Here is an 18,320-nt window from a genome sequence, read left to right on the forward strand (position 1 = left end):
TGTCTCAAAAAACTAAAACTAAATAACTAAGCAAATAAAACAAAAATAATAATAATAATTATCAGGTGGGGTGGCACATGCCTATAAGCTGAGCATGAGGGAGTTGAGGAAATAGGATTAGGAGTAAAGGTTATTCTCAGCTAACTTCAAGGCCAGCCTGGGCTACATGAGACTTTAACTAAAAAAAAGAAAAACAAAACACTGGGGCTGGAGAGAGGGCTCAGTAGTTAAGAAAGCTTGCTTTTGCAGAGGACCAGAGATTAGTTCCCAGCACCTATGCCAGATGGCTCACAACTGCCTAGTAACTACAGCTCCAAGGGATTAGTGTACTCTTCTGGTTTCCATGAGTACCCCACACATGGCATAGGTTCAAACACACACACATATACATAAATAAAATAAAAATAAATAGTTCAGATAAAATAACTAAGATCCTTGTGCACTGTTGATAGCATGTAAGGTTGACAGAACATGACAATCTCTCAAAGAATTGATAAAAGAATCACTGGAGGCCCAAAAGGATAGCTCAGAAGGTAAAGATGCTTGCCACCAACACTGACAACCTGAGTTCAATCCCTGGATGCCATGTGATAGAAAAAGAAAAACTCCTACTCTGACTTCCATATGTGCAGTGTGATGCATGCATAACCCCACACTAAAATAAAAAAAAAAATGTTTTTAAAAAATTTCCATATGACCCAGCAATTCTATGTGTATACCCCAAAATAACTCAATGCAGTTTTAGAGAAAAATTTCCACATCCATGTTCATAATACTATTCACTATAACTAAAAGGTGGAAGCAATTCACTTGCCCATCAACAAACAAATAAGCAAGTAAAATGTAAAATGTATGCACAACAGAATAGTATTGAGCCTTAAAAAATAAAGAATAAGCTATAACATGGATGAACCTTGAAGACATTATGCTAAATGAATAAGCCAGTCACAAAAAGGCAAACAGTCTATGATTCCATTAGAAGCACTTAAAAGTATAATTAAAAGTAATAAGAAAAAGAAAGTAGAGTACCAGAGAGTAGAGAGAAAGGGAGATAGGATAGTAGGTATACAATTTCAGTTTTACAAGATGAAAGTATTTAGAAGAAGATGGTGTGGTGGCTACAATCTATGAAGGCAGCAAACACTGTCCAACTATGCACTCAAATAGTTATTGTGGGCAGAAGTGGCTGGGTATACTTTTTTTATTTTTTATTTATTTTTTTGTTTTGTTATTTGAGGCAGGATCTCATTATGCAGTTCTGGTTGCCTAGAGCTCACTGTGTAGACCAGGCTGATTTAAAACTCACAGCGATCTGCCTGTCTCTGCCTCCCAGTGCTGGGGTTAAAGATGTGAGATAGCACCCAGCCTGCTTTTACCTCAATCCAAAATGGAAGAAAAACAAACAAAGAGCCCTGGGCATGGTAATACAACTCTCTATGATCCTAGGACTAAGAAAGTAAGCAGGATGATCCTAGGTCATCCTGAGCTACTCAACAAACTCACAGGCAGCCTTGACCACAAGAGACTGTCTAAAACAAACAAAAACCAGAAAAACTAAGATTTTTATCTTTATTAATATGTAATGACTAATGTCTGAAACCAGTGTTCCCATTCACTATAGTGTCTCACACCAAAAGGCTAGTGGAGGCAGCTTTCACCCATCCTATCTGGAAGATACTATGTTTCATGTGGGTTTTGGTAAATGGATTTACTAATCACTTTGTTTTATTGTTTGTTTGTTTTTTTGGTTTTTCGAGACAGGGTTTCTCTGCGTAGCTTTGCGCCTTTCCTGGAGCTCACTTGGTAGCCCAGGCTGGCCTCGAACTCACAGAGATCCGCCTGGCTCTGCCTCCCGAGTGCTGGGATTAAAGGCGTGCACCACCACTGCCCGGCTCTAATCACTTTGTTTTAAATGAATTGATAACCCTCATAAAGCCAAGAGGCTTACCAAGACTTCTGGAAAGAAACCTTGGATTAAAGACAGCACAAGCATGAGCAAACAGGAGCACAGAGGCACTGTCACTTCCCTCTGGTGTACTCTTCATCGGGTACATTACAAAAATGGAACAAGCATGGCTTATAAAAGAAGTTCACCAAAAGCTTGCCATTTAGAACTAGATGTGTATACACCGTGCTGATGATGAATCTCAATGTAAGTATATGCCATCCTTTCAGATATTAGAATGACAGCAGGACAAGAACATGACTTATACACAAGTCACAGAGGAGCGACTGACATGCTGTTAACATAATAGTGCTAGTCTCTCCTCAGCTTTAGAGACCACTGACTTACACCCATACCACCCAACAGGGTTTTCTATGAAGAGAAACTAGACTTACTGCTCTGTCTAAAACTGTAAGCATTAGTTACAGGTGGCTTTTCAGCAACTAGTATTTAGCTAGTGTGTCTGAAGTCTTAAACTGTTATTGTTATTTTGTTTAATTTTGGATAACTTAAACAGCTATCTCCAGTTGTGGCTACTTTAGTGGACAGCACAGGCATAGGCCACAATTAAATTACTACCTCGATCTCAAAACGTACAGCTTTGGCCATGTTGTCCCCTCTCCCTAGAATGTTTTCCTGATCCTGTCCATCTGGCAGTAATTTCTCATTTTTCAAGACATACCTTAAATGTCACTGTTTAGCTTTCCCTGACTACTTACTCCACACAAGATAACTACTCTGCCAGGCCTGAGGCCTTCACCCTTTTCCAGGCTCCATTTCAACAGGTCCTGCAATTTCTGCCATGTCTCAAGATCTAGGTTACTGTGAGTTCCTAAAGGCCGACACCTGGCACACAGAGCATCTGCACAACACTCACTGGATACGCGGTGGGTGAACAAGCTCCATCTCCAGGTCACACCAGAATCAGTTCACAGAGGACTCAGAAAAGCAGACTGCAGTGAGTGCTTCCGACTTCACTGGCTAGATTACCTTGTAAGCAGGCTCAGAGGCACTTGTTCTTCTAAGAGCACCACACAGAGGTGGACGTTGGTCCTGGTCCTTTCTCTAAAGTGTCAACTTTCAGATATTACAGGTTAAAATACACTTCAATTGTTTTAATGTTTCTTAAGCCACCCCCATCTTAGCTATTGAAGTACAGTAGATGCTCCACACACACACGCTACCACTTGAAACCCATGTGTTCTCACTTCATCTCCCATTAAACGAGCTGGATTTTGTCAGAAAGACCAAAGGAGAGCTCTGACCGTAGCAACTGCGTACTCTGGACTTCATTTCTGAATTCTTGATTTGCCTATATTTAGCAAAGCTATAACCGTCATCATGCCCCAAACCAGGAAGACACCATTCACAAACCACCCCCTAAAAATCTGCATTGCCTGTAAAAACCCAGACTTCCCAGCAGGCAAAGTCATCTGAAGTGGGAGGGATCAAAGTGGTATCTGCGTCAAGAGAGGGACTCAGAAGGATCTAACTAATCTCTCTGCTTGGTGCTCAAGGGTCCCCATGAACCATTTCTTCCCTTTCTCACCTGCCCTAATCAAACACCTTAACTGCCCTGTGCATTCTTCTCCAACACCGGAGACACAGACACACACACACACACACACACACACACACACACACACACACACACCTGCCTGCTTCTGCTTAACTTCTTGCCTCTTATGACACTTCCGAGACACCCTTCTGTGCTTTAGCACAGGGCAAGGGCACGGTAAGGGAGCAAGTGCATAGCTTGTAGCTGCTTCGTAGTTCTTCAAAGAGCACAGAGCTACTGAAGAAAGTGAGCAGCAAACACATCCAAATACATACTGGGAAGCAAGTATACAAGAATCCCATTCTATCCCACCTCCAAACACACACACCCTTGGCTTCCTTTCCTTGAGCCTGGAAGGGAAACTCGTACCAAAACAGTGACATCACACCGGTCAGTATTCCTAGATTCATCTTCCATTTCACCACTCCACATTTCTGCACACACCATTCCTTCCGGCTCGGAGGCCTTGGGTAACACGGCTGGTACATTTGCTGGGGAACTGCCCTTCCTGTTCAAACCACCCCTTTCTCCCTATCGTCGCTGAACAGGACACTCATTCCAGGATGACTTGTTATTTATTGGTCTCAATCCATGACCCATCAAGCTTTTTTTAGAACCTAATGCAGTGCCTGCTGCAGAAAAACACAAATACATGGCTCACCAGATGAATGCACACATGTACTACCACCACATTTAGAACTGTGTATTATATGTGGGCTGGAGAGGAGGGGTTGCACAGTTTTCAAGCCTTTCTCCCTTGCTCTGCAGCTAGGGGGAATTAGGGAAGCTTTCTGATCGTCTCAGTTCTCACCAGCCCCAGACCTGGATTCTTTTTGTGCAGGTGAGAACGTTCTGTGGGGCCTGCTAGTTCACCTCCTGCAGAACTGATACAGCTCTGGAATGCTGCCTTAGGCACAGCAAGTATTCAATATTTACTTACTGTTTAAACTTTAGATATAAGGCTTTATTGAGCCAAGAAGTATGACAAAAGTACTGCTTCTAAGCACTGCTCTAATTTTCCCAATGAGCTCATTCTAGAAGCTTAAGCCAAATCTTCCCTTGATATCACATGTCTATTAACTCAGACATGGTTTATCATCTCATTCAGGCATCCTCACTAAGAAAGCACTGGGGCTAGAGATGGCCATATCCCTCTAATTCATGGCTGAGAGGCTCACCTTCCTCCAGACAACCAGTGCCGGAGGGACTGGGTAGAGAACAGTTCAGCACGACGGCTGCTGAAGATGGCAGCCCAGCACCCCCTCTTCTCTAGCACCTGATTCTTGAGTCCTGCCAGCCCCTTCTGTGAAGCACACACTAATCCCCACACTGGGGAAAAGGAAATTGTCAACAGGATGTGGTGGCAATCAGGTCTGTGTTTGAAAACTGCCACTGTCACCACCCTACACTGCCTGGCCACTGGGGCACGTGGCAATTAACTCACTATCCCTGAGCAACTCTGGCTGGGATTAGTGGACAGGTCAGCACTGAGAACTCAGAGAAGAGGGGCTAGGGAAGAAGCACCGCTACCCAAACGATACTGCAAAGAACATCTGACCCCGCTTTGGATCGTCTCGGCCAGGCTGGTTTTCGCCCTGCTCTCCACTCATCTTTAACTATAGACACACTGTTGCTGGCTACATAATAGCTACCATTTATTTTATATACTATCTTTTTATATACTATCACACTAAAGCCTCAATACCACCTCACAGGGCAGTGGAACTCAGATTTTAGCTTACATCAGAATCTCCCTGGAACTTGTTAAAATCTCATACCCACAACCTACAGAATGAGGTGTGAGAACTTCATTTCTAATAAGCTCTCCTATGGAATAGCTTGACCCAAGTTGTATAACTGGTTAAAGAAAAACCAACAAAGAATCCAGGGGGCCAGCAAAATGGCTAAACAAGTAAAGACACTTGTCACAAAAGTCTGACAATGTGAGTTCTAGCCCCAGAAGCCAGGTAAAGGTAGAAGAGGTAGAAGGAGAGAACTAACATAACAATGCTGTCTTCTGACTTCTACACACTAACACACCACACACACACACACACACACACACACACAAATAGTAATAATAATAAATAAATGTTTGTTTGTTTTTTTTAAATCAGATCCAGTTAACAGTGAAATGGCTCAAAGGCTAAAGGCATCTGCTACCAAACCTGAAGACCTAAGTTTGAGCCTCAGGACCCATACGGTGGAAGGAAAGAACCAATTCTTGCAAGTTGTCCTCTGTTCTCCACATACATGCTGTTGTGCACACACATATACACACACAAACACACACACACACACACACACACACTCATGTGCACACACAATGTAAAAATATTTAAAAACAAAAGCAGATCCAAACATTGAACCTAAACCTGTCTGACTATACAATCAGCGCCCATAGCACGCTACTATACATGCAATGTATTTCCTTTCTTCCTCTATTGACTGGTAGTTCCCTAAAGGCAGACATCAGGGCTGGAGATGTAGCTCAGGGGTACATGTACAAGGTCAGCATGATCCACAGCACCTCAAGGAAATTTACTGGCTAATTAAAATAAAGGCAGGCATCATACTTTAGAGTTTAGACCCCTCACCCCTTCGAAATTTAGTAGTGTCTTTAAACTCAGTAGGTGCCACATAAATATGGACTCCTACATATCCACATACTTCAAAGGCCACACACAATTCAAGCTCAATCATAGGCAAAGAATTTGCCAGACCAAATTTTAAATGCTACTCTCACGCACAACCTCAGCCCATGCTGTCACCATGCTGGCTCATTCCATAAAACAGTTCTTGGCTCCCTAACATTTAGGGGCCCTAAGGACAAGATGTGCAGCTATTGCACCCTAGCTTATTTGCATGGCGACACTAATCATATCACTAATTGTCCATTTTCCATCTCCTAAAACATCTCTGAAACTCTAGCATCTAGTTTAACACCATGTCCCCAGAGCCCAGGCACTCTGCAACTGTTGGGTGAATAAATGAATGAATGAATGCACAGTTTTGAGCCCTAAGTTCTATTTTTTTAAATATCATAATGCACAATGAGCAGTTCTCAGGATGAATTCCAGGGCAGCCTAGAAAACAAAGACCAATTTTGTGTTTTCTCTTTCCCATCACTCTTCTAAGAGTCAGAATAGGCAATACTTAGGGTCACACATGATGAGACAACATCCTAGCTGAAAAAAATGTTCCTGGGCTCTGAGGCCAGCAGAGGCCATTTAGAGAAGAGGAAAGAACTCTGGGCCCCTCATCCTCCTGCTCTCTCTCTCACACTCCACCCACTGCAGTCAAGGACTTTGGCTACAGGATAAAAGAGTCAGCTCAGATTCCAAGGTACAGATCTGGCAGCAGACACAGAAGCATCTCCCACCCTGCACCAGTTCTCAAAGAAAGGTTCAGAAAGGATGGTGACTCAGGTCCAGACTAAGTCCAACTGGAGCAGTACTAAGGATGAAAACAGCAGTAACTGCAAAAGGAAATTCATTATCAGATATCTCTTTAAAAATCAAGCTTCTTAAGTACAGGCTTCAATCCTATCCTCAGAAATTGGGCCCCACCGAATCCAGTGCTTACCCAAACTGAGTCAAACACAGCTTCTCCCTCTTCCCACCCACCCATCCACCACCCCACAACACTCACCATGACAGGCATTTCCTAGTCCCAGGTAGGGATCCTTGCTTCAACTCAGCCTGCAAAAGCCTCCTTTTCAAAGGGGCCTCTTAGCTTTCATCCTCTCTTCCCTAGCTAATAAACTATCCCCTACCACCATGTTGCCTTCACTGAGGCCTCCCCCACACCCAACCCCTGGCAGTCTGTAACACAACCTACAGGAGGCTGGCCCTATCCAATTAGTTTGAATTGCTTCATGCCAAGGAAATCGCTGCTTTTATTAAAAATAAAAGCACTCTAAGCAGGCAATGAGCTGTGAAAAGTATCAGTCTGGCATAATTATGAAGGTCGAGGTTAAGGTGAGCAGAGGAACACTCGAAGATTTCCCTAAAGCCTGGGGCATTAGTACAGATAAGACAAATGAACACACACCGAGAGAGAGGATCGACACGGCAGATCCAAACAGCACCCTCTCCAATTGAGAGAAAACTAAACCAGGGCCACTCTTAAGTAATTCTTAAATAGAAACTAAAACAGGAGAAAGGAGGCCTAAGCGACTGAGTTCAAAACAATCTCATTCACTTCTTACGATTTTTATCTTAGCTACATCCTGGGGACCTGATCACAGCCTGGTGAAGAGACAAACCTCGTCAAACGACCAAGAAATGCATTCCCATCACCAGAAAGATCCTCTGTGGATACTTACTTAGAGAAATGGGAAAGCTGGGCAGAGGAAACCCTCTCTCTTTTTATGATCTCTTCCAATCCCCACCCTTCAGCCTCGGCATCAGAATTCAAAGTTTCAGGGAAATGGCAAAGCCCACCATCCTGCATTTGATGTCATCTATACTTCACACATACGTTTTCCCATCTGATCCGCATAAATCAGCCAAAGGAAGAGGTTTCTCCACTCCCCCCCCCCAACCAAAATAAAAGGCCACTGAGGTAAACAATTTGGGCAATACTGCCCCCCCCCCCAAGCCCTGTCAATTCCCAGTCTGAGTTTTAAATCTCTCAAGGACAATGACTCGCAGGCAAAGTGCAGGGGAAGGGAGGGTCAGTTGGTCAAAACCCATTCATACAACTAGAAACGAGAGTCTTGCCACATCAGCACATGAATTTAATTCACCGCGCACTGGCTTCCCACGTACCTTCCGCCAGCACCTCGTCCACGGTGACCTGCTGCCGCCCGATGCCAAAGACCCTTCCGATGTAGCCACTGCCCAGGCCTGAGCTGCTGCCCCCTCCTCCGCTGGAGCCTGAGCCCAGGCCAGAGCTGCCCTGCTCCCGCCTGGAGTCGAAAAACTTCTTCATCTTTCCGATAGGAAACGCCAAGGCAAAATGCTGATGGTTTCTCGGTTCGTATTTGTTGAAAAGAAAAGAGATCTAAGGATTTCTTCTCGGGTTTCAGCTCGGAGCGGAGCCACGGGAATCCGGCCGTGGGGTGGGGGCTGAGGGACGGCGCCTGCAGGAACAGACTGTCAATCGCGCGATGGGGTCCCCTCCTCCTCGGGGAGCGATCGTTTAAGTTTAAACCTGTGATGACAGAGGCAGAGAGAGGATGAATCAGTAACACACTCCAGAGCCCAACTGCCTGGTCCTAGGGGAAGCAAAGGCCGTCATCCAGAGGAAACGCTGCGTGCATGTTCTTCAGGAAAGCCCTGGAAACGCACCGGCCCCCAGCCCGGACCCCCTCCCCGGGCCCCGGGCCCCGGACACCCACTAGCGGCAGCCCGGCGCCGAGCCCAGCTACCAGCCCCGCGACATGGCCACGGCCGCCGGCCTGCGACGCGGAGGAGGCGGCGCTGCCGCAGAGCCGGGGCCGCTTAGGCGCCCGCCCGCCAGCTGATCCCCGAGCGCCGCGCTGAGGCCGCCCCTCCCCCGCGCGCGCGCCCGTCGGCTCCGACCACCCACCCGGAAGTGACCTGCCACCGGAAGTGCCTCTCAGGGCCGCGCGGTCCCGGCTCAGGGCCGCCTCTGGGACTCCAGCTGTTGCCACAGACCGAAAGAAGTCGGTGGCAAGACGGGGACCAGAGGAGGGGGGCTCCGGACGGAGACACTTGGGAGAGAACGTTGCTATCGCCCGGCCGCTGCGCACCCTGGGAAAGGTAGTTCGGTGCAACCTGGCATCTGGACTACAATTCCCAAAATGCCCCGGGAGCGGGCGCACCTTCGGACGCGGTCTCCGCAGCCTGGAGGTGGTAGTGGGGTGGTGCAGAAGTGGGGCTTCGAGTATTTAAACACATCCGGTCAAGACGCTGGAGACTAGTTTCCGAGCTGCATGTCCCACTCTCTGGAGCTATTTTATCTGGCTTGACCTCGTGGACCGAGGCACTCTGGGAATTGTGGTTTCAAACGGGTCTGGATTGACACCTGAAGGACGCGGCTTAACTGCCTCGCCCCAGTTGTGCTTGGGAGTTCCCCGACGTCATGGGAGCAGAGGTACCGAAGGCGGGGGGTGGGGGTCATGGTGCAGGCAGGGAGCCGAGCAGAACCCCAGTGCTGAAGGAAGCAAAGCAAGTGTCTTCCCTCCCCCGACCACGATGAGAACTCTTGGGAAGCCTGAGTGTCGGAAAAGGAACTGCAGGAGGCCCGATGCTGGGGGCGGGGGGCGGGGGTGAAATCTAGGAACCAAGGTACTGTCCGCCTTAAGGCTCCACCCCAATCCATGGCTCTCCGCGTACCCAGACCTGCCTGGTTCTCACCAGACACGTTCATGCGGGAACTTTAGACACACCCTACTGCTTTCTCTTAGAGACTCCTTCACTTAGAAGATGCTGGGTTTACTTGGTTTTGCCTGGGTGAGGATAGGGTACTGGGCTGTGTGATTGGCATCTGTCAAATGCGAAGGATTTGGAAGGGAACTGAGACCTTCTCTGTTCCTAGAGTGCCTTGTATAGGCGATACTGATGTGCCTAATCCCTAACTCCCCTGACCCCTCCCCCAAGAAATACATAGTTTTTCTCTTCTTTGAGTATAAATTTTTCTCCTCCACTTGCTCTTCCCACTTCTTAATGATGCAGCTGCCCTCTTGACTTGCAATTCATCATAGAATTTTTGCTTCAGGCACCTAAGGAAGATCTAGAAGGGTGCCCCCAGGAAAGGAAAAAAAAAAAAAAAAAAAAAGATGGCTCTTGTTTAATCTGAATATTGAGCTGGGCTGGCCTGGGGTGGCTGTTGTGGTTTCTTGTTTCATGTGGTGCCATAGTTATCTAACTCCACGGAGAGAGATAGCATCTTTCCTTCCGGAGAGAGCCAGTATTGCCACCTCAGTTCACACAATCCTGAAGCCACCTTCAGGGTGAGACTCAGCACCTGCTGAGCATCCCCTTAATGCAGCCCACGAGGTGTGTTCTCCTCACCTTCCTTAAAAGGCTTGATTTCTGTCTAAAGAAGCTTGGCATGTATCTTAAAATAGATGGGAAATCTTATTTGGCTTATAGACCCTTAGCTTTCTTAGCATCCATTAACTTTGACAGACTTAAAGAGTCTGTTAGTTAATCTATCAGGCCCTGTTGCCTTATCAGGTTTTATTTTCCTCCACTTTCCAGCTCCAGACCAGGTATGCATTAATCTGAAGCTTCACTTGAGACCTTCAAAGCTTTCCAAAGGCAGTAAGGCAACTAACACGCATTTATTAGGTTCTTGCCTGGATGATAAACCACTGAACCACTGTTGTAACAGAAAAGGACTAGCAACAATCATTCCTGTGGGTTTCTTAGTTAGTTAGTTAGTTAGTTAGTTAGTTAGTTAGTTAGTGTGTGTGTGTGTGTGTGTGTGTGTGTGAGAGAGAGAGAGAGAGAGAGAGAGAGAGAGAGAGAGAGAAAGAAACAGAAAGAGAGAGACAGACTCACTGGGTAGCTTTGGCTGGCTTGGAACTTACTCTATAGATTAGGCTGGCCTCAAACTCACAGAGATGTGCTAAGACACCTGGCTTTTTTTTTGGAAAATGTATAGCTTGATCACAATCTGAGATAGGAGGTTTAAAAATAAATGAATAAATGAAATGACTACAAGACTAGATTTATTGCTTTGCATTCTTTTAGAGACTAATATTAATAGCAATTATAACTACATTTTTTCTAGTTTCACATATATTGGATTATTTAGTCCTCACAACAACCTATGAACCTATGAACTTTAAAGATGAAGACCTGAAAGCACAACGATGATAATTTGCCCAAAATCACACTGATAGTAGCGGCAACACTAGGATTCAAGACCAAACAGTTTGGCTTCTGAGCTCAAAGCTAAACTGTCTGCTTAGGAAGAAACTGACTAAAAGGCTTGAGCATAGGTAGGAATAGATGTGGCTCTCTATAGCTCTGACCATAGAACATTTGGATTTGATACCCATCAGCCACAAAACCAGAGCTCACTAGTTCTTGAAAACAACGTAATCTCAAATGAGGCACTCTAATCTGCAAACATACACTTTCTCTAACATGTCCCACCACGCCTTGGGTCCCTGTTCAGTTTTTCATCTATGTACCATGCAGTGAAGTGCCTTCTGTTTAGCTCCGTGGACACCCAACACAATCTTTTATGGAGAGTGTGTTCTTAGCAGTGCTTAAGTGAACTGAATAATTTCCTTTAGCTACCACAAAAGAGCAATCTGAGGTGGAAAGATGGACATGCTGTAGATCAGGTGAACTTGAAATGGGTCTGGGAGACACTGGGTATGTTCCATTAAAGGAAACTGACATTTACTATGCAACTATATGTCAGTTACTCTCTAAGCACTTAGCATAGTATCTTGTTCAATCCCCAAGGTTGCAGTACCTGGAAAACTGATACTGTTGACTGTATCAAAGTAGATTCTGTTACACTATTATCTACCATTTTGTGTGAATACTGAAGATGTGAAAAGTAGCCCATGGGCATGTGTGTCTTCTTAAGTTTGGGGGAAAGTATGTGCCCTGTGGTATTGCTAAATCAGTCATGTAGACCCTGTAATAGACATGGTATGATGCACCTTGTTTTAGTTAGGTTTCTCCAGCTGTAAAAAACACCATGGCCAAAAGCAACTGGGAGAGGAAAGGGTTTATTTCAGCTCACAACTGTCAGGTCACACTCAGTCACTGACGGTAGTCAGGGCAGGAACCTGGAGGCCAGAAATGACGCAGAGGCTGTGGAGAACACTGCCCAGTGTCCTGTTCCTTCACCAGTAGCTTCTCCTGGACTCTCTTCAGGGACTCTAACCTTGCCACATGGTGCCAGGCTTCGCCTTCTCTCCATGACCCCTTCAATCCTGGGCCTTCAACTGCAAAGGAGACTGCACCTTCATCAGTGGCCTCTCCAGACCTCTCTCCAGGAACTCCAGCCCTTCCACACAGCTCCAAGCCTTAGCGCTCTCCAGAACCCCATCATGCCTTCAAAAAAACAAAACCAACGGGTGATTCTACACTACCAAGTTCAGCTGCCAGTATGGGATGCAGCCTCAGGCTCCCCTGCGTACTGACCCTGAGGAAACTCCTCCCAGAAGATTTTGTCTCTTCCTATTCACAGCTGATTCTTCAGCCCCATCTGACCAGTACATATTGTCCAGCAAAGCAAAGGTTTCATTCACTTTAGCAGTTGTTTGTTTGTTTGTTTGTTTGTTTGTTTTTTCAAGATAGGATTTCTCTGTGTAGTCCTGACTGTTCTGGAACTTGCTCTGTAAACCTCCAACTCAGAGATCCACCTATCTCTGCCTCCTGAGCGCTAGGATTAAAGATGTGCACCACCAGCTGCTGCAGTTATTAATTCAAAATATCACATGGCCCCGGTAGAGTCTTTTTAAGAGACTCTCCAGCTTTCCTCTGAAACTTCACAAGCCAGGCCTATCATCTGCACAGAGCTCGGGTTTCTGGGTTTAGTTCCCACAACAGTTCATTAAGCTCTGAACACTCAACTTTCCAGCCTAAAGTTCCCAAGTCTTTCCAAACATGGTCATGCCTGTCACAGCAACGCCCCACTATCCTAGTATCAACGTCGGTATTCGTTATTTTTCTATGACTTTGATAAAGCAGTTTTCCTGCCTTGTCCACGGTCAGGACAAATCTCTGTCACCCACCAGTCCCACAGCCGCTCAGACCCAACCAAGTAAACACAGAGACTTATTTTGCTTACAAACTGTATGGCCATGGCAGGCTTCTTGCTAACTGTTCTTATAGCTTAAATTAATCCATTTCCATAAATCTATACCTTGCCACGTGTCTGGTGGCTTACTAGTGTCTTCACATGTTGCTGGTCATGGCGGCAGCTGGCAGTGTCTCTCTGCCTCAGCCTTCCGCTTCTCAGAATTCTCCGCTCTCCTCGTCCCACCTACTTCCTGCCTGGCCACTGGCCAATTAGTGTTTTATTTATTGACCAATCAGAGCAATTTGACATACAGACCATCCCACAGCAGGGTTTATTTCGTTGACAATTTATAGTTCGTCATCCAGGGAAGTCAGGGCAGGAACCTGGGGGCAGGACCTGATGCAGAAGCCGTGGAGAAGTGCTGCTTACTGGTTTGCTCCCATGGCTTACTCAAGACCACCAGCCCGGGGGTTGACACCACCCACAGTGAGCTGAACCCTCAAAGCTACATCAGTCAAGACAATGCACCGCAGCCAATTTGGTGGGGACATTTTCTCAGTTGAGATTCCCTCTTCTGAAATGACTCTAGCTTGTGGCAGTTTGACATAAAAACTAACCAGCACACATGGGAAAAAAAAAAAAAAAGGGAAGAGCAACTTCAGAAAAAAAATGAAAGGACCACCATCAAAGGCCCCAGCTAAGTGTTGAGGTTCTACCTCATAACCTTAGCAGTAGTCTATAACTTCATTTTATCCATGTGGAAGCGGCGGCCGATGGGGTTAAGATAAGTCAATGGTTGCTGCACAAACCCACAAAGGGCAGAGCCAGAATCAGAACCAGACTGACCTCAAAACCCACATCGGGTTCTGTGCTGCTATTTCTGTTGTTCCATTCTGTGTTGCCCTCTCACAGCCCAGTGGAACTTGTTAGAAATGCAGACTGTTGAGCCCCACCCAGACCTGCAAAGCCAGAGGGCTAGATAGAGGCGATGTCTTCAGACACCCAGAAAATTCCAGTGGATGTTCTGGTTTAAGAACTACTGTTTGGCCGGCGGTGGTGGCACATGCCTTTAATCCCAGCACTCGGGAGGCAGAGCCAGACGGATCTCTGTGAGTTCGAGGCCAGCCTGGGCTACCAAGTGAGTTCCAGGAAAGGCGGAAAGCTACACAGAGAAACCCTGTCTCGGGAAAAAATAAAAAAAAATAAAAATAAAAGAACTACTGTTTAGCAGAAAAAACGGTGAAAACCAATTCCAGCTTAAAAAAAAAAAAAAAAAAAAAAAAAAAAAAAAACACCTTAAATTGATTTTATTTCATTCTCTGGTTAGAAAAAGAGCAACATGTTTACTGGGAAAAGTATAAAAAAGAAAACAGATTTCTTATTCAATTTCCTTTTAACATTTGTTCTATATACATACAACCATACAGACATATATATTTGTATGTATATGGTGTATGTAGGGGGTTTGCATATTAACATGCTAACAGGTGCACATGCAGCTATATGGTTTCAGAATTGATGTGGGTGTTGTCCTCTCTCACTTCCCACCTTGCATACTGAGGCAGACATCTCACTGCACGCAAAGCTGCCCATATGGGCTGGACGGCCGGCCAGCCTGCTCTGAAGATCCCCTATCTCCACCTGCTTGCTGAGGTTACAGGCGGGCCACTGCACCCACATAGTTTCCACAAAGGTTCTGAGGATCTGAACTGCTGTCCTGGGACTTGCAGAAAGCACTTTCTCCACTAAGCCATCTCCCACGACCATAGACGCACACTTCTAAGCCATTGTTTTATGTATAGTCTACTGCTTCATATTTATGTATTTTGTATGTTTAATTGTGTTTTCCATGTCACTCAATATTCTCGAAAAGCAATACTTTAGTGGACGCTTAGTAATCATTCTTTCACTATGCAATATGTTTGTTTTATTTGAATATGTTGCTGTCTTATATATATGATTAGAATGGATGTCCTTTTGCTTGTTGCTTTGATTTTTTTCCTAAGGCAGTGTCTTGGTAAATGAAATATCTGTATCTAAAGGTAAGGTTGCTCTACAGCTAGAGAACCAACATTCTGCAGAAAAGTTACCAAGGTTGCCTTAGCTTGATTTGGCTAACAAATATGTATTAAGTGCCTTACATGTGTTAGACCTAGACATTTTGTCGATTATTATAATTGACAAAATATAGTTCCTGCTGGGAATTGAAGTTCCCTGGGGTGGTGGTGGGGAACACCTATTTCAAAGATTCTCCAGGGCTTATTGACTGATATTGACTAGTCAGAGTTGGAGTGTTGCAGATCCAGAGACAAATTCTCAGAGGCTACCTTTAGCCCCTCAGGAGCCATTCACTGTCCATCTTCTTATCTGACCTAAACTACTTGTGAGAAACCCATTGGGACTTATTTACTTAGCAGACCACTAGCTTCCAGCAACCCTGATGACAAACTAAAAATGTCATCAGATAACATCCAAGCCTGCAGTGGAGATTGCAACTCCTCCCAGCCTTGCTGTGGCTAGCCTAGCCGACGTTCCCAGGAAGTATTTGAAAAGCACCTTGTTTTATGACAGTCAGCTCTGTTATTTCCAAGATTTCATGGAACTCAAATGTGTGTTCCCAGACCAGAAGTGGAATAAACCACTTCTGATTCCTTTTGAGGTGAGAGCTGTGTTTTGCATTGTGCTGAAAAGTTCTTCCCATTTGGTTAGGTTGAGATTGTCCTCCTTCAGGTCCTGAGCAAGGTTGAACACCTTCATGACTTTGGGGTTAAGTTTTGGTCTTTTTTAGACAGTGTACGCAAAATAGCCACAAACTCACTCCATACCTAAAGCTGACCTTGAATGCCTGACTCTCCTGCCTCCATCTCCAAGTGCTGGCATTACTTCTGTGTTGGTTTCTTTATTTCTCGATTATTCTCTGAAGCAGCTGTTATCAGCAGAGCTTCCTGAGCCTGGCTGTCACATGAGCTGCTCTGCAGCTTCCAGGAGCGAGTGTCTCATTTGAAGGAGGTGGTTCCATAACAACTGTTCTTTAACTTGTATTACAAACACATAAACACGCAGGCATGCACATGATTAAACATTCAAATAAACCTTGAGCTGGAGAGATAGATGACTCAGGTTCAGAAATGCCTCCAGGGGCCAGTCATGGTAGTGCACACCCTTGATCCCACTGCTTGGGAGGGAGAAGCAGGTGGATCTCTGTGAATCTGAGGCCAGCCTGGTCTACAGAGCGAGTTCCGGTCAGCCAGGGCTCCACAGTGAGACCCCCAAACCAAAACAACAACAAAAGAAATGTCCTCCGTAACTCTCATTCAAAACAGTAGCCTCTGCTGCTTTGGGTCTGTGTTTTCCTTCAGCTCTGGCTGCTGTAGCATCTTTTCAAACACCTGGGAGATGTTTGTTGTTTTGTGGAGTATTTTTCCAAGACTTATTTTTTTATTTTATGTGTGTGAATGTTTTGCCTGTGTGTATGTGTATGTGCCGTGTGTGCAATGCCCGTGGAGGCCAGAAGAGAGCATTAGACCCTTGAAACTGGAGTCACAGATGGGTACGAGCCACCTATGGGTGCTGAGTACCAAACTCAGGTCCTCTGCAAAAGCAGCCAGTGCACTTAACCACTGGCATCCCACTAGCCCCTTGTCGAGTTTTTATTGTAGTGGTGGTCTACATATCGTTAGACAACCATACTATGAATCTTAATGTTTTTCTGAGCAAAATAAGTTTGTGGTTTTTTTTAAACAAATGTGTTAGGAGAAGCTAACAGGTGTCTAGTTAGTCTTAAATGGGGACTCACCCCTTTATGATGAAATTGTTGTGGTGCCAGCTGGGCATGGTGACTAAGGCCTATAATCTCAGCACTGTCAAGGCAGAAAGATCAGGAGTTCAAGGCCAGTCTCCATTACATTACAAATTGGAGATCAATTATATAAGAACTTATTTAAAAAAAAAAAAAAAGGAAAGAGAAGGGACTGGAAGGGAAAACAGAAAAGAAGAAAACAAACTCTTGTATTGATTATTTGGGCTGGGCACCTAAGACATTGAACTAAGACATGCTTGTTATAACCAACATAAAATGTAGGTTGGAGTTCCTGAAGCAGTGGGCAGAGATGAGATCTCTCGTTTATGAGTCCTTGTGGCCACAGGACACATTTTAACCTTGGGCCTGTGGTCTGTATCTAGGGAATGTCAGGAAGTTTTGCCTCAGCCATATAGAGATCAAACCCAGGACCCTGGCAAAGTCCTGCAAAGGATCGAAAAGCACCTGACTGGCTGTCAGCTCAGAGCTGAGTGACTCCTCATAATTGTGCTGCTTCCACATGCACACATCTTACATAACATGTGTAGAAATATTTTTTCTTTATATATGTGTTTTGCCTGAATATGGGTTTGTGCACCATGTGTGTGTCTCCTGCCCCGGAGGTCAGAAGAGGATATTGGATACCCTGGAACTGGAGTTACAAATGGTTGTGAACCACCATATGGATGCTTGGAATTGAACCCAGGTCCTCTGCATGAGTAGCAACTGCTTTTAATCTCTGAGTCATTTCTCCAGGGAGAAATAATTTTTTTAATTAAAAAAGTGACGGGCTAGAGAGATGGCTCAGAGGTTAAGAGCACCGACTGCTCTTCCATAGGTCCTGAGTTCAATTCCCAGCACCCACATGGTGGCTCACAACCATCTGTAATGAGATCTGGCTCCCTCTTCTGTGTACATAATAAATAAATAAATCTTTAAAAAAAAAAGTGACAAGAGGAACTGTTAATCATTCTGCCATAACATCTTAAAATCTTAAAATAACATCTTAAAATATGATGCATGCCGGAGATGAGTTCCTAGTACCCTTGTCAGGTGGCCCACTGCCACCTGCAACTCCCTTTTCAAGGGATATGACGCCCTCTCCTGGCCTCTGTGAGCATCAGGCACCCATGTTGTACACAAACACACTTGCCGACAAACAATAATACACATGAAATTTAAAGAAAAAAAGTGTATCTTTAAAAAATAAAATAAAAATAAATCTTAAAAAACAAAGTGACGGGCTGGGCAGTGGTGGCGCACGCCTTTAATCCCAGCACTCAGGAGGCAGAGCCAGGCAGATCTCTGTGAGTTCGAGGCCAGCCTGATCTACA

General features: G+C 45.2%; 1 protein-coding gene and 1 long non-coding RNA gene across 18 annotated transcripts in view; both read right to left on the minus strand.

Moving 5' to 3' along the window:
- Aak1 (AP2 associated kinase 1) overlaps nucleotides 1–9,163 on the minus strand; it is a 161,111-nt gene extending 151,948 nt beyond the window's left edge. For 15 of the 17 annotated variants that reach the window (XM_037203886.1, XM_028853808.1, XM_028853800.1 and 12 more), the window contains exons 1-2: nucleotides 8,848–9,000; nucleotides 8,276–8,660 (exon numbers count right to left, since the gene is read on the minus strand). In XM_037203886.1, coding sequence (XP_037059781.1) covers nucleotides 8,276–8,438 — 163 coding nt within the window. In that variant the 5' untranslated portion in view covers nucleotides 8,439–8,660; nucleotides 8,848–9,000. Of the gene's footprint in view, nucleotides 1–8,275; nucleotides 8,661–8,847; nucleotides 9,001–9,038 lie in introns of those variants that run through there. The other 2 variants (XM_037203879.1, XM_037203878.1) reach the window with 2 other exon arrangements.
- Nucleotides 9,164–11,637: 2,474 nt separating this feature from the next.
- On the minus strand, nucleotides 11,638–13,352 carry LOC119087632. The gene is made up of 2 exons (XR_005091116.1): nucleotides 13,311–13,352; nucleotides 11,638–12,496 (listed from the first exon to the last, which is right to left on the minus strand). It is a non-coding gene; the product is annotated as an uncharacterized LOC119087632 (long non-coding RNA).
- Nucleotides 13,353–18,320: the final 4,968 nt, after the last annotated feature.

Source organism: Peromyscus leucopus, chromosome 3 (assembly GCF_004664715.2).
Source record: "Peromyscus leucopus breed LL Stock chromosome 3, UCI_PerLeu_2.1, whole genome shotgun sequence".
Classification (NCBI taxonomy): domain Eukaryota; kingdom Metazoa; phylum Chordata; class Mammalia; order Rodentia; family Cricetidae; genus Peromyscus; species Peromyscus leucopus.